The sequence below is a fragment of the Mustela lutreola genome, chromosome 2, assembly GCF_030435805.1.
Source record: "Mustela lutreola isolate mMusLut2 chromosome 2, mMusLut2.pri, whole genome shotgun sequence".
Taxonomy (NCBI): Eukaryota; Metazoa; Chordata; class Mammalia; order Carnivora; family Mustelidae; genus Mustela; species Mustela lutreola.
This window is the reverse complement of record NC_081291.1, coordinates 26,119,722-26,134,326: the sequence shown is the minus strand read 5'-3', so window position 1 is coordinate 26,134,326 and position 14,605 is coordinate 26,119,722. Positions and strand designations below refer to the sequence as shown.

Genomic DNA, 14,605 nt, shown 5'->3' with positions numbered 1-14,605 from the left:
AGGGCACCTGGGTGGCTCAGTTGGTTAGGCAACTGCCTTCAGCTCAGGTTGTGATCCTGGAGTTCCAGGATTGAGTCTGCTTCTCCCTCTGACCCTCCCCCTTCTCATGCTCACTCATGCTCATGCGCTCGCTCTCTCTCTCTCTCTCAAATAAATAAATAAATAAATAAATCTTTAAAAAAATAAAATTAATTTTGAGATAAATGTAAATTCACTTGTAATTTTTTAAAGCTTTTATTTATATATTGGGGCGCCTGGGTGACTCAGTGGGTTAAAGCCTCTGCCTTCGGCTCAGGTCATGATCCCAGGGTCCTGGATGGAGCCTCGCATCGGGCTCTCTGCTCGGCGGGGAGCCTGCTTCCTCTCTGTCTCTCTGCTTGCCTCTCCGCCTACTTGTAATCTCTGTCAAATAAATAAATTAATTAATAATTTTAAAAAGATTTTATTTATATATTTATTTGAGAGAGAGACCAGGAGAGAGCAAGCACAAGGGAAGGGGTAGGCAGAAGCAGACTCCCTGCTGAGCAGGGAGCCGGATGTGGGGCTCCATCCTGGGACCCTGGGATCACAACCTGAGCTGAAGGCAGATGTTTAACTAGCCGAGCCACCCAGGTGCCCTTCACATGCAATTATAAGAAATAATACAGTGGGGGGTTCCTGGCTTGCTCAGTGGGTGGATCCTACAACTCTTGATTTGGTGTTGTGAGTTTGAGCCTCATGTTGGATAGAGATTACTTTAAAAAAAAATAAAAATCTTAATTTAAAGAAAAAAGAAATAGTACAGTGATCCTGTGTACTCTTTACCCAGTTTCCCCCATGGTGACATCTTGGAAACCCATGCAATAGTAGGAGATCACAGCCAGGATACTGATGTTGATACAGTCAAGACAGGGAACACTTGGGTCAACATGAGGATTCTGTGCTGCCCCTTTAGAGCCATACCCATTTCTTTCCCATCCCTACCATCAACTTAACCTTCAACAACCACTAATCCAGTCTCTCTTTCTGTAAATTCATCATTTCAAGAATGAAATCATATAGCACAAAACTTTTTTTAAAATCAGATTTATTTATTTTAGAGAGTGAGCAAGCATGAGCAGGTGGGCGGGCAGGGAGGGGTAAAGAGCAAGAATCTCAAGCCGACTGCCCCGCTCAGTGGAGAGTCCAGCATGGGGGCTTGATTCTGAGATCATGACCTGAGCCAAAATCAAGAGTCTTAACCGACTAAGCCACCCAAGTGCCCCATATATGGCACATAACTTTTAAGGATTGGCTTTTTTTCACCCAACTAATTCTCTGGGGATTCTTCCAGGTTGTTATGTGTGTCAGTAGTTTGTTCCTTTTTATTGCTGAGAAGTATTTCATGATATTGATGTATTATAAGACAACTGAGTTATTTCCAGTTTTTAGCTTTTATGAATAAAACTATGAACTTGCCTGTATAGGTTTTTGTGTGAACGTAAGTTTTCATTTCTGGGATAAATGCCCAAGAGTGCAATTGCTGGGTCATGTGGTAGTTGCCTGTTTATTTTTTTTAAGTAGCTGCCAAACCTTCCCAGAATGGGTGTATCATCTTACATTCCTTTCAGTATTACTGAAAAATCTTTGATCTAAGAAAAAAAGAAACACATAACATTTTAAACATATAGGAGTATAAAGAAGAAAAATATCAGCCAGAACCACAACCAGAAGTAACCTTTTTTCCAAATATTTTCTGACTTTTCATATATTTTTAAAAATATGTACATCTTGATCTAGATTTGATGTTTCTTTGGGACAAAAATGTTTCATAGTTTTTGGTCTATTACTGTTTCCCCCAACATAAATCTCACACTATAATAGCTGTTTAATAGAGGTATCTTCTAATTAACTGATGGTTTTTCAGTCATTTTGGAATACAGTAAGTTTAGAATTTTGACAATAGAGGAATGGTGTGAACCCAATTTCATTTTCTCATAGATTTATACCATATTTTTTACCTATAAATTTATGAGAAGTTGTGCAAACAGAATTATGCAGGGAGGTCCCATGTATCCTTCATTCAGTTTCTGCAGTGGTGGTATTTTGCATTATTGTACTACAATATCAAAACCAGGAGATCTGCAGAGCTTATTCAGATTTCACCAGTTATTTTTTCTTTTTTAAAGATTTTATTTATTTATTAAGAGAAGATGGGGAGGGACAGAGAGAAACTCAAGCAGACCTGGTGCTGAGCGCAGAGCCTCTGTAGGGCTCTGTCCCACAATCCTGAGATCAGGACCTTAGCCAAAACCAGGAGTTGGATGCTTAACTGACTTCATCACCCAGGCACCCCCAGATTTCACCAGTTTTATATGCAGTCGTTTGTGTGTGTGTGTGTGTGTGTGTGTGTGTGTGTGTGTATAGTTTCGTATTTTTAACAATGGATATTTACGTGTTAATTCATGTGTTACTTATTCTTTTTAGTTTTGTTTGACTCAACATATTTGCCTGTTTTTCAACATTTCAGTAACAAATCCAAAATTTTGGAAAAGCGCCTACGATATTTAAATGACCACTTCACATACAACTTATATTGTAATATATGCCGATCACTATTTGAGAAGGACAAGCTGCTGTTTTCCTTTTTGTTATGTGCCAATCTTCTTCTGTAAGTTACTTGATTTTTCTTCATTTGTTTTTAAAAAATTGCCTGGGAAAGCTAATGGATGAGGATGCCTTCTCACAGAAGGATATCATGTTTTTGCTCTGTTTAAATCATGATTTTATTTGTACATTTCTCTACCATAGTATTATCACCAGTTCTTTCTTTCATGGCTTATGGTGCTGTACCTAAAAAAAAAAAAAAAAAAAAAAAAATCATCAACATATCTAAGGTCATCTAGATTTTCTCCTATGTAATCTAGAAACTTTATAGTTTTGCATTTTATATTTAAGTCTATGATCCATTTTGAGTTAATTTTTGTGAAAAGTCTCTGTCTGGATTCTTTTTTTTTTTTGCATGTGGATATCCAGTTGTTCCAGTACCATTTATTGAAAAGACTATCCATTATACTGCCTTTGCTTCTTTGCCAAAGATCAGGTGACTATGTTTATATGGGTGTGTTTCTGGATTCTTTATTCTGTGTCACTGATCTATATTCATTCTTTTGTAGTATTGACTCAATTAGCTTTATAGTAAGTCTTGAAGTCAGGTGGTGTCAGTCCTTGACTTTGTCCTTCTTAAGTACTGTGTTGGCTATTCTGAGTCTTTTGCATCTTCATATAAAGTGAACTTTATAGAAAATCCACAAAATTCTGTTCCATTGATCTATTTGTCTTTTTTTTAAACCAATACAACACTGTCTTGAATACTGTAGCTTTATCACAAGTCTTGACATCCAGTAATGTCAGTTTTCCAGTTGTGTTCTTCTTCTATATTCTGTTGCCTGTTCTTGGTCTTTTGCCCCTCCATAGAGGGGCAAAATAACTTGCTAGAATTTTGAATTAGATTGCATTAAATCTATAGAACAAATTGGGAAGAACTGAAACCCTGACAGTATGGATTCTTCCTATCCATGAACATGGAATATCTCTTCATTTATTTAATTATCTTTGACTTTTTTCATCACATTTTTATAGTTTTTCTCATATAGATCTCATATAGTACATGACTTGTTAGATTTATACCTAAGTATTTCACTTTTGGGGGTGCCAGTGCAAATGGTTCTGTGTTTTTAAATTCCAAATTCCACTTATTTGTCATTGATATGTAGAAAAATGACTGATTTTGTATGTTGACATTGTATCCTGCAACCTTGCTATACTTGCCTATTAGTTCTTAGGAGGTTTTTTTTTGGTCAATTCTTTCAGATTTTTGGATTTTCTACATAGGCAATTATGTCATCTACAAACAAAAGCAATTTAATTTTTTCTTTCTAATCTATACATTTTTTATTTCTTTTTCTAATTCACTAGCCAGAACTTTCAGTATGATGTTGACAAGTGGTGTAAAGGAACATCCTTGTTTTTTTCTTGATCTTAGTGGGAAGTTTCTAGTTTCTCACTTTCAAGTGTGGTGTTAGCCATAGATTTTTTTGTGAATGTTCTTTAACAAGTTGAGGACATTGGTCTCTATAATTAGTTTGCTGAGAATTTTGATCATGAAATGTTACTGGTTTTTGTCAAACGCCTTTTCTGCATCTACTGATATGATCATGTGTTTTTTTTTCTTCTTTAGTTTATTGATGCACTAGATTACATTGATTTTTTTGAATGTTGAAACAGCCTTACCTACCTGGGAAAAATATCACTTTGTTGTGGTGTGTTACTCTTTTTCATACATTGTTTGATTCAGTTTGCTAATATTTTGTTGAGATTTTTTGTATCCATGTTCTTAAGAGATATTGGTCTGTTGTTTTCTTATACTATCTCTGTCTAGTTTGGTATTAGGGTAATACTGGATTTGGGGAAGTATTCCTTCTGCCATTTTCTAGAAGATATAGTAAGGAATTGGTAGAATTTCTTCTTGTAAATTTGGTAGAATTCTCCAGAACCCATCTTAGTGTGGTGCTTTCGGTTTTGGGAGGTTATTAATTATCAATTCAGTTTCTTTAATAGATATAGTTATGGACTGCATATTTGTGTCCCCCACCCCAAGCTCATGTGTTGATGCGCTAACTTCCAGTGTTACTGTATACAGAGATGAGACCTGTAAGGAAGTAATCATTTTAAATAAGGTCATAAAAGTATGGTCCTTATCTGATAGAATTAATGTCCTTTAAAAAAAAAAAAAGAGCTAACAGAAGGCTTTCTCTCTCCATATACACATGGAGGAAAGGCCTTGTAAGGACACAGTGAGAAAGGGGCTGTCTACCAGCCAAGAAAAGTGGTCTCATCAGAAACCAAAATCAGCCAAAACCTTGATCCAAACTTTTAGCCTCCAGAACTCTGAGAAAATAAATTTGCATTATTCATGCAACCCAGTCTACCATATTTTGTTAAGGCAGCACAAGTATAATAACACAAAGTCTATTTAGATTATCTGTTTCCTCTTGTGTGAATTTTGACAGATTGTGTCTTCCAATGGATTGATCCATTTCAGCTAGGTTATCAAATTTGAGGACATAGAGTTCATAATATTGCTTTATTATCTTTTTAATGTCAATGGAATTAATAGTGTTGGCCCTTCCTTCATTTCTGATATTTGTAATTTTTGTCTTCTATTTCCTCAGTCATCCTGACTAGAGGTTAATCAATTTTATTCATCTTTTCAAAGACCCAGATTTCAATTTCCTTAATTTTTTTTCCATGTTGATTTTTTAAAATTTCATAAATTTTTTTAATTTCATAAATTCCTTCTATTTATCATTTCTTCACTTCTGCTTGCTTTAATTTGACCTTTTTCTAGTGCCTTAAGGTGGAAGCCTTGATGATTGATTTTAGATCTATCCTCTTCTCTAATAAATGCATTCAGTGTTATAAATTTTCCTCTGAGCATTACTTTTGCTGCATCTCCCAAATCTGGATAAGTTGTGTTTTCATTTTATTTAATTTTTTTAATTAAATTTATTTTTTATTATATTATGTTATTCACCACACAGTACATCATTATTTTTTGAAGTAGTATTCCATGAGTCATTGTTTGCATGTAACACCCAGTGCTGTTTGTTACTCTTGAGACTTCTTCTTCTTTTTTTTTTTTTCTCTTGAGACTTCTTTGACCCATACATTACTTAGAAATGTGTTGTTCAGGGATGCCTGGGTGGCTCAGTGGGTTAAAGCATCTGCCTTTGGCTCAGGTCATGATCCCAGGGTCCTGGCATCAAGCCCCGTATCGGGCTCTCTGCTTGGCAGGGAGCCTGCTTCCTCCTTTCTCTCTGCCTGCCTCTCTGCCTACTTGTGATCTCTGTCTGTCAAATAAATAAATCTTAAAAGAAAAAAGAAAGAAAGAAAGAAAGAAAGAAAGAAAGAAAGAAAGAAAGAAAGAAAGAAAGAAAGAAATGTGTTGTTCAGTTGCCAAGTATTTTGGGGTTTTCCAGTTAGCTCTCTGTTACTGATTTCTGGTTTAGTTCTATTGTAGTCAGAGAGAATACTTTTGTATGATTTGTCTTCTTTTGAATTTGTTAAAGTGTGTTTTATGGCCCAGAATGTGTTCTGCCTTGGTGAGTGTTCCATATGAAGTTGAGTAGAATGTGTATTTTGATGTCGTTTAATGTATTCTGTAGATGTCCGTTGTATTCAATTGCTACATGGTGCTGTTCAACTGTGTCTACTGATTTTCTGCTGCCTAATCTGTCCATTACTATAATAGTGGATTAATCTATTTTTCCTTGTCTGTCAGGTTTTCTTTCATAGATTTTTACATTCTCTTGGTAGGTACATTAACAATTAATGACACAAAACATTAATGATTTGTGTCTTTTGGGAGAATTGACTCCTTTATCATATTTAATGGCTCTGTTTATCCCTGATAGTTTCCCTTGCTTGAAGTCCTCTATTTCTGGAGTTAATATAGCTATTCCAGCTTTATTTTGATAAATGTTAGCATTGTATACCTTTCTCCATCCCTCTTCTTTTAATCTATCTCCATTTTCATAGTTAAAATGGTTAGGTTTTTGTTTGTTTGTTTGTTTTATAGAGAAGATACAGTTAGGTTTTATGTTTTGTATCCACTCTGACAGTCTATGTCTTTTAATTGATGTATTGAAACCAATGATGTTTAAAGTGATTGCTGATATAGATGGATTAATATTTACTATATGTGTCATTGTTTTCTATTCACCATTGTTCTTTGTTTTTTGTTTCTCATTTTTTTATGAGTTAAAACTGGTGTATAACATATAAGTTTTGGATGTGCAACATTATAATTCAATATCTGTATTTATTACAAAGTGATAACTTCCTAAATTTAGTTACCATCCATCACCATACATCTGACCCCTCTTGACCCATTTCACCCAACAACCCCCTTCCCTCTAGTAACCACCAGTGTGTTCTTTGTGTCTGAGTTTGTTTTTGTTTTGCTTACTTACTTATTTTTAGATTCCACATATGAGTGAAATGGTATTGTTTTTGTCTTTCTCCTTCTGACTTATTTCACTTAACATAATACAACTCACTTAACAATTGTTGTCACAATTGAAAAGATTTCATTCTTTTTTATGTCTGAGCAGTATTCTATCCTACATATAGACCACATCTTCTTTATCCATTTATCATCAACTGACATTTAGGTTGTTTCCATATCTTGGCTATTGTAAATAATGCTGCTATGAACATTGGGATGCATTTATCATTTCAAATGAGAGTTTTCATATTCTTTTGACAACTACCAGAAGTGAAATAGCTGGATTATATTGTAATTCTATTCTTAACTTTTTGAAGAATCTCTATACTATTTTCCATAATGCCCACACTAATTTATATTCTACCAACAGGGTACAAGAGTTCCCTTTTTTCCACATCCTCTTAAACACTTATTTCTTGTCTTTTTTTTTATTATAGCTAATCTAACTAGTGGTGAAGTGATCTTATTGTGGTTTTGATTTGCATTTTGCATTCCTCTAATAATTAGTGATTTTTAAAAAACTTTTATCTGTTTATTTTAGAGAGTGTATGCATGAGCAGGAGGAGGGGCAGAGGGAGAGGAAGAGAGAATCTCAAGCAGATTCCACACTGAATGCACAGGCAGGGCTCAAGCCCAGTACCCTAAGATCATGACCTGAGCCAAAATCAAGTCAGACACTTAACCAACTGAGCCACCCATGCACCCCTAATTAGTGATGTTTAACATCTTTTCATGTGCCTGTTGGCCCTCTGTATTTCTTCTTTGGAAAAATGTCCTTTCAGATCCTAGGCCCATTTTTCAGTCAAGTTCTTTGCTTTTTGTTGTTAAGTTATATGAGTTCTTCATATATTCTGAACATTAAATCCTTATCAGATATGTGATTTCTAAATATCTTCTCCCATTCAGTAGGTTGTCTTTTCACTTTGATGATGGTTTCTTTCACTGTGTAGAAACTCTTTAGTCTGATATAGTCCTATTTGTTTACTTTTGCTTTTGTTACCCTTGCATTTGGAGTCATATCCACAAAAATATAGCTAAGACTGATGTCAAGAAGCTTACCACCTATGTTTTCTTCTAGGAATTTTATGGTTTCAAATATTACATTCAAGTCTTTCATCCATTTTGAGTTAGTTTCTATATATAGTATAAGATGGTGGTCTAGTTTCATTCTTTTGCATGTGGCTGTCCAGTTTTCCCAGCAACAGTCAATGAAGAAACTGGGTGTTTGTCTACCTTTGTCATAAATTGTTTGCATATATGTGTGTGGGTGTATTTATTTATTTATGGGCTCTGAATATGTATTTCTGGGCTCTCGATTCTGTTCTATTGATTGGTGTGTCTGTCTTTATGCCAGTACCATGCTATTTTGATTACTATAGCTTTGTAATATCATTTGACTTCAGGGAGCATAATACCTTCAGCTTTGTTGTTCTTTCTCAAGATTACTTTAGTTATTCAGGACCTCTTGTAATTCAACAGATTTTTTTTTTTTTATAAAGATTTATTTATTTATTTGACAGAGAGAGAGAGAGATCACAAGTAGGCAGAGAGGCAGGCAGAGAGAGAGGAAGGGAAGCAGGCTCCCTGCTGAGCAGAGAGCCCGATGTGGGACTCGATCCCAGGACCCTGAGATCATGACCTGAGCCGAAGGCAGCGGCTTAACCCACTGAGCCACCCAGGCGCCCTCAACAGATTTTTTAATTAGTTGTTACAGTTCTGTGAAAAATGCTGTTGGAATTTTGATAGGGATTACATTCAATTTCTTGATTGCTTTGGGTGATATGTACATTTTAATAATATTGATTCCTCCAATTCATGAGCACAGAATATCTTTCTATTTATTTGTGTCTTCAGTTTCCTGTATCAGTGTCTTACAGTTTTCTGGACAGTTCTTTCACCTACTTGATTAAATTTAATCCTAAGTTTTTTATTCTTCTGATGTAATTGTAAATGGGATTGTTTTCTTAAGTTTTTTTTTTGATAGTTCTTTATTAGTGTATAGACATGCCACTGACTTCTATAGATTGATATTGTATCCTACAATTCTACTGTATTTATTAGGTCTAACAGTTTTTCTCAGTTCCAACAAAGTCTTTAGATTTTCTATATAAAATACCTGCAAATAGTGACAGTTTTACTTATTCCTTTCCATTTTAGCTGCCCTTTATATCTTTTTCTTGCTTAATTTATGTGGCTGGAACTTGGATTATTATGTTGAATAAAACTGTGAAGCATGTGCATCCTGGTCTTGTTCCTGATCTTAGAGGAAAAGTTTTCACCATTAACTATGTTAGCTGTGGGTTTATCATATACAGCCTTTATTATGCTGAGGTATGTTCCCTCTGTACCCACTTTGTTGAGAGTTTTTTTTTTTTAATCATAAATGGATGTTGAATTTTGTTAGATGCTTTTTCTGCATCTATTGAGATGATTGTATGATTTTTATCCTTAATTTTGTTACTGTGATGTATCACCTTGATTAACTCATGGGTGTTGAATCATCCTCGAACTCTTAAATAAATCCCACTTGTTCAAAGTGTATGATTCTTTTAATGATGTATTGTAGCATTTGGTTTGCTATATTTTGTTTAGTATTTTTGCATTTATGTTCATTAAGGATATTGGCCTATAATTTTCTTTTTTGGTGGTGTCCTTGCCTGGTTTTGGTGTCCAGGTAATGCTGCCCTCATAAAATAGTTTGGAAGGGTTTCTCCTCTTAAGATTTTTATTTTAAGATTTTATTTATTTGTTAGAGTAAGAGCAGGGGTGGTGGTGAAGGGGTAGAGCCAGAGGGAGAAGCACATTCCCCGCTGAGCAGGGAGCCTGACACAGGGCCTGATCCCAGGACTCTGGAATGTTGACCTAAGTCAAAGGCAGACACTTAACTCAGTTAAGTGTCTTTGCCCCCTCCTCTTAAGCTGTTTGAAAGAAGAATTTGAGAAGGATAAGCATTAAGTCTTCTTTGAATGTTTGATAAAATTCACCAAACTGTCTGGCCTTGGACTTTTGGTTTTTGGAGGCTTTTTTATTACTGATTCAATCTCCTTGCTAGTAATCAGTTTGTTTAGATTTTCTATTTCTTCATAATTCATCTTGGAAGATTCTGTATTTTGGGGGATTTTCCCATTTCTTCTAGGTTGTCCAGTTCATTAGCATATGATTATTTATAGTATAGTTGTGACTTTAGTAGCAACTTCTCTTTCATTTCTGATTTTATTTGAGCTCTCTCCTTTTCTTGTTTAGTCTAGCTAAAGGTTTATCAATTTTGTTTATCTTTTCAAAGAACCACCTCTCAGGTTTACTGATCTTTCTTATTTATTGTTAGTCTCAATTTGATTTATTTGCACTCTGATCTTTGTATATTCTTCCTTCTACTAGTTTTGTGCTTTGTTTATTCTTCTTTTTCTAGTTCCTTTATGTTTAAGGTTAGATTGCTTGAGGTTTTTCTTATTTCTTGAGGTAGGCTTTATTGCTTTGGTCTTCCCTATTAGAACCACTTTTGCTGCACCCCATAGATTTTGGTATGTCATATTTCTGTTTTCAGTTGTCTTCATATATTTTTATTTTATTTTTTTATTATTTTTTTCAGTATTCCAAGATTCATTGTTTATGTATAACACCTAGTGCTCCATGCAATATGTGCTCTCCTTAGTACCCACCACCAGACTCACCCACTCCCCCACTCCCCTCCTCTCTAAAACCCTCAGTTTGTTTCTTCAAGTCCACAGTTTCTCATGGTTTGCCTTCCTCTCCAATTTCCTCCAATTCACTTTCCTTTCCTTCTCCTAATGTCCTCCATGTTATTCCTTATGTTCCACAAGTAAGTGAAACCATATGATAATTGACTTTCTCTGATTGACTTATTTCACTCAGCATAATCTCCTCCAGTCCCACCCATGTTGATACAAAAGTTGGGTACTCATCCTTTCTGATGGCTGAGTAATATTCCATTGTGTATATGGACTATATCTTCTTTTTTTTTAATTTTTATTTTTATTTATTTTTTAAAAATTTTTTCAATTTATTCATTTTCAGAAAAACAGTATTCATTATTTTTTCACCACACCCAGTGCTCCATGCAATCTGTGCCCTCTATAATACCCACCACCTGGTACCCCAACCTCCCACCCCCCCACCACTTCAAACCCCTCAGATTGTTTTTCAGAGTCCATAGTCTCTTGTGATTCACCTCCCCTTCCAATTTACCCCAACTCCCTTCTCCTCTCTAACACCCCTTGTCCTCCATGATATTTGTTATGCTCCACAAATAAGTGAAACCATATGATAATTGACTCTCTCTGCTTGACTTATTTCACTCAGCATAATCTCTTCCAGTCCCGTCCATGTTGCTACAAAAGTTGGGTATTCATCCTTTCTGATGGAGGATGTATACTCCATAGTGTATATGGACCACATCTTCCTTATCCATTCATCCGTTGAAGGGCATCTTGGTTCTTTGCACAGTTTGGTGACTGTGGCCATTGCTGTTATAAACATTGGGGTACAGATGGCCCTTCTTTTCATGATATCTGTATCCTTGGGGTAAATACCCAGGAGTGCAATTGCAGGGTCATAGGGAAGCTGTATTTTTAATTTCTTGAGGAATCTCCACACTGTTCTCCAAAGGGGCTGCACCAACTTGCATTCCCACCAACAGTGTAAGAAGGTTCCCCTTTCTCCACATCTTCTCCAACACATGTTGTTTCTTCTTTTGTTAATTTTGGCCATTCTAACTGGTGTGAGGTGGTATCTCAATGTGGTTTTAATTTGAATCTCCCAGAGGGCTAATGATGATGAACATTTTTTCATGTGTCTGATAGCCATTTGTATGTCTTGATTAGAGAAGTGTCCGGACCATATCTTCTTTATCCATTCATCTGTTAAAGGGCATCTTTGCTCTTTCCACAGTTTGGCAATTGTGGACATTGCTGCTATGAACATTGGGGTACATATAGCCCATCTTTTCACTACATCTGTATCTTTGGGGTCAATACCCAGCAGGGCAATTGCAGGGCCATAGGGTAGCTCTATTTTTAATTTCTTAAGAAATCTCCACACTGTTTTCCAAAGTGGTTGCACCAACTTGCATTCCCACCAACAGTTTAAGAGGGTTCCCCTTTTTCCACATCCTCTCCAACATTTGTTGTTTCCTATCTTATTAATCTTTGTCATTCTAATGGTGTAAGGTGGTATCTCAATGTGGTTTTGATTTGAATTTCCCTGATGGCTAATGATGGTGAACATTTTTTGACATGTCTTCTAGCCATTTGTTTGTCTTCTTTGGAGAAGGTCTGTTCATGTCTTCTGCCCATTTTCTGACATGATTATCTGTTTTTTGGGTGTTGAGCTTGAAGAGTTCTTTATAGATCTTGGATATAAACCCTTTGTCTGTAGTGTCATTTGCAAATATCTTCTCCCATTCCATGGGTTGCCTTTTTGGTTTGTTCACTGTTTCCTTTGCTGTGCAGAAGTTTTTTATCTTGATGAAGTCCCAAAAGCTCATTTTCATATATTTTTAAATTTCTTCTTTGATTTCTTTGATGACCCACTGGTTGTTTAGTAGCATGTTGCTTAATCTCCACATTTTTGTGGTTTTTCCAGTTTTCTTTTTGAAATTGATATCTTATTTTTTACCATGATGGTCAAACAAGATGCTTCATATAATCTCAGTCTTGGGGTGCCTGAGTGGCTCAGGCATTTCAGTGTCCAATTCTTGGTTATGGTTCAGGTTATGATCTCAGGGTTGTGAGATTAACCCTGCATCAGGCTCTGCACTCAGCAGGAATTCTGCTTGAGATTCTCCTTCTCTTTCCCTTTGTCCCTCCCCCTGCTCATGCTCTCTGGTTCTCTTTCTATATATACAAAATAAATACATAAACATTAAATATATATAACATATATGACATGTATAAAATAGAAATATAGAAATATAAAATTTATATAAATATATAAAATATGTATATCTTCTTGAATTTATTGAGACTTGTTTTATGACCTAACATGTGATCTGTCCTGGAGAATGTTCCATGTGCATTTGAGAAGAATGTGTATTCTGCCTTTGGTTTGCATTATCTGCATGTGTCAACTAAGTCCATTTGGTCTAATGTGTCATTTAAGGTCAGTGTTTCCTTATTGATTCTCTGTCTGGCTGCTCTATCTATTGATGTAAGTGGGGGATTAAAGTGCCCTACTATTATTGTATTGCTTTCAATTTCTCCCTTTAGGTCTGTTAATATTTGCTTTATAGGGGCACCTGGGTGGCTCAGCAGGTTAAAGCCTCTGCCTTTGGCTCAGGTCATGATCCTTGGGTCCTGGGATCGAGCCCCGCATCGGGCTCTCTGCTCAGCGGGGAGCCTGCTTCTCCCCACTCTCTCTCTGCCTGCCTCTCCACCTACTTGTGATCTCTGTCAAATAAATAAATAAAATCTTTTTAAAAAATTTGCTTTATATATTTGGTGCCCTTATGTTAGGTACATATATTTTTATAAATGTTGTATCTTCTTGCTGGATTGACCCCTTTATGTAATTCCCTTCTTGGTGTTTTATTAAAGTCTTTGTTTTAAAGTATTTTGTTCGATATGAATACAGCTACCCCAGTTTTTATTTCTAGTTGCGTGGACTATCTTTTCCAATCTCTTCATTTTCAGTCTGTGTGTATCATTACTTCTAATTTGAGTCTCTGTAGGCAGTATAGAGATGGGTCTTTTTTTTTTTAATCCACTCAGCCATTTTATTTGGAGAGTTTATTTACATTTAAAGTAACTAATGATAAGCATGTACTTACTGCCATTTTAAAATTGTTTTCTGCCTGTTTTCTTAGTTCTTCTTCTTCTCTTTCATTTCTTCCTTTGTGATATGATGGCTTGCTTTAGTTTTATGCTTAGGTTCTTTTCTCATTTTCTTTGTGGTATTTACCAGGATTTTTTTTCCTTTGTAGTTACTATGAGGTTCACTTATAACATCTTGTGTTTATAAGTTTAAGATGAGAGCAGCTTAAATTTGAACACATTCCAAACCATATTTTTACTACCCCTCCAACTTTATATTTTTGATGTCACATTTTACACATGTAGATTTTATGCATCCCTTAACTATTGTAATTTTAGTTAATTTTATTACTTTTGTCTTTTAACTTTCATGCTTGCTTTAGAAGTGATTGAATCTACTGTCTTTACTATTTACCTTCTCCAGTGCGATTTTTACTTTTGTATGTTTTTTTGTTATTAATTAGTGCCATTTCTTTTCAGCTCAAAAAAGTCTCTTTAATATTTTTATAAGACAAGTTTAGTGACAATAAACTTTTTTAGTTTTTGTTTATCTGGAAAACTTCCCCCTTTTCCCCAGCTTTATTAGGTAATTATTATGCAATTGGCTGATTATAAGAATACAGTTAGATGATTTTTAGTAAATTTCTACAATTGTGTAACCATCACCAAAATCCAATTTTAGAACACTTCCATCATCGCAGAGTTTCCTTGCTTGTACCTACTTAGTCAATTCTTACTCCTACTCCTAGCCCCAGGCAACCACTGATCTGCTTTCTGTCTCCATAATTATTCCTTTTCTAGAAATTTTATA

At 35.4% G+C, this 14,605-nt stretch overlaps 1 protein-coding gene across 4 annotated transcripts in view; it reads left to right on the top strand.

The window, feature by feature from the left end:
* Positions 1-14,605, top strand: part of DNAH12 (dynein axonemal heavy chain 12) — a 221,501-nt gene that overhangs the window by 175,545 nt on the left and 31,351 nt on the right. For all 4 annotated transcript variants that reach the window (XM_059161254.1, XM_059161256.1, XM_059161257.1 and 1 more), the window contains one exon: positions 2,489-2,629. In XM_059161254.1, coding sequence (XP_059017237.1) covers positions 2,489-2,629 — 141 coding nt within the window. The remainder of the gene's footprint in view (positions 1-2,488; positions 2,630-14,605) is intronic.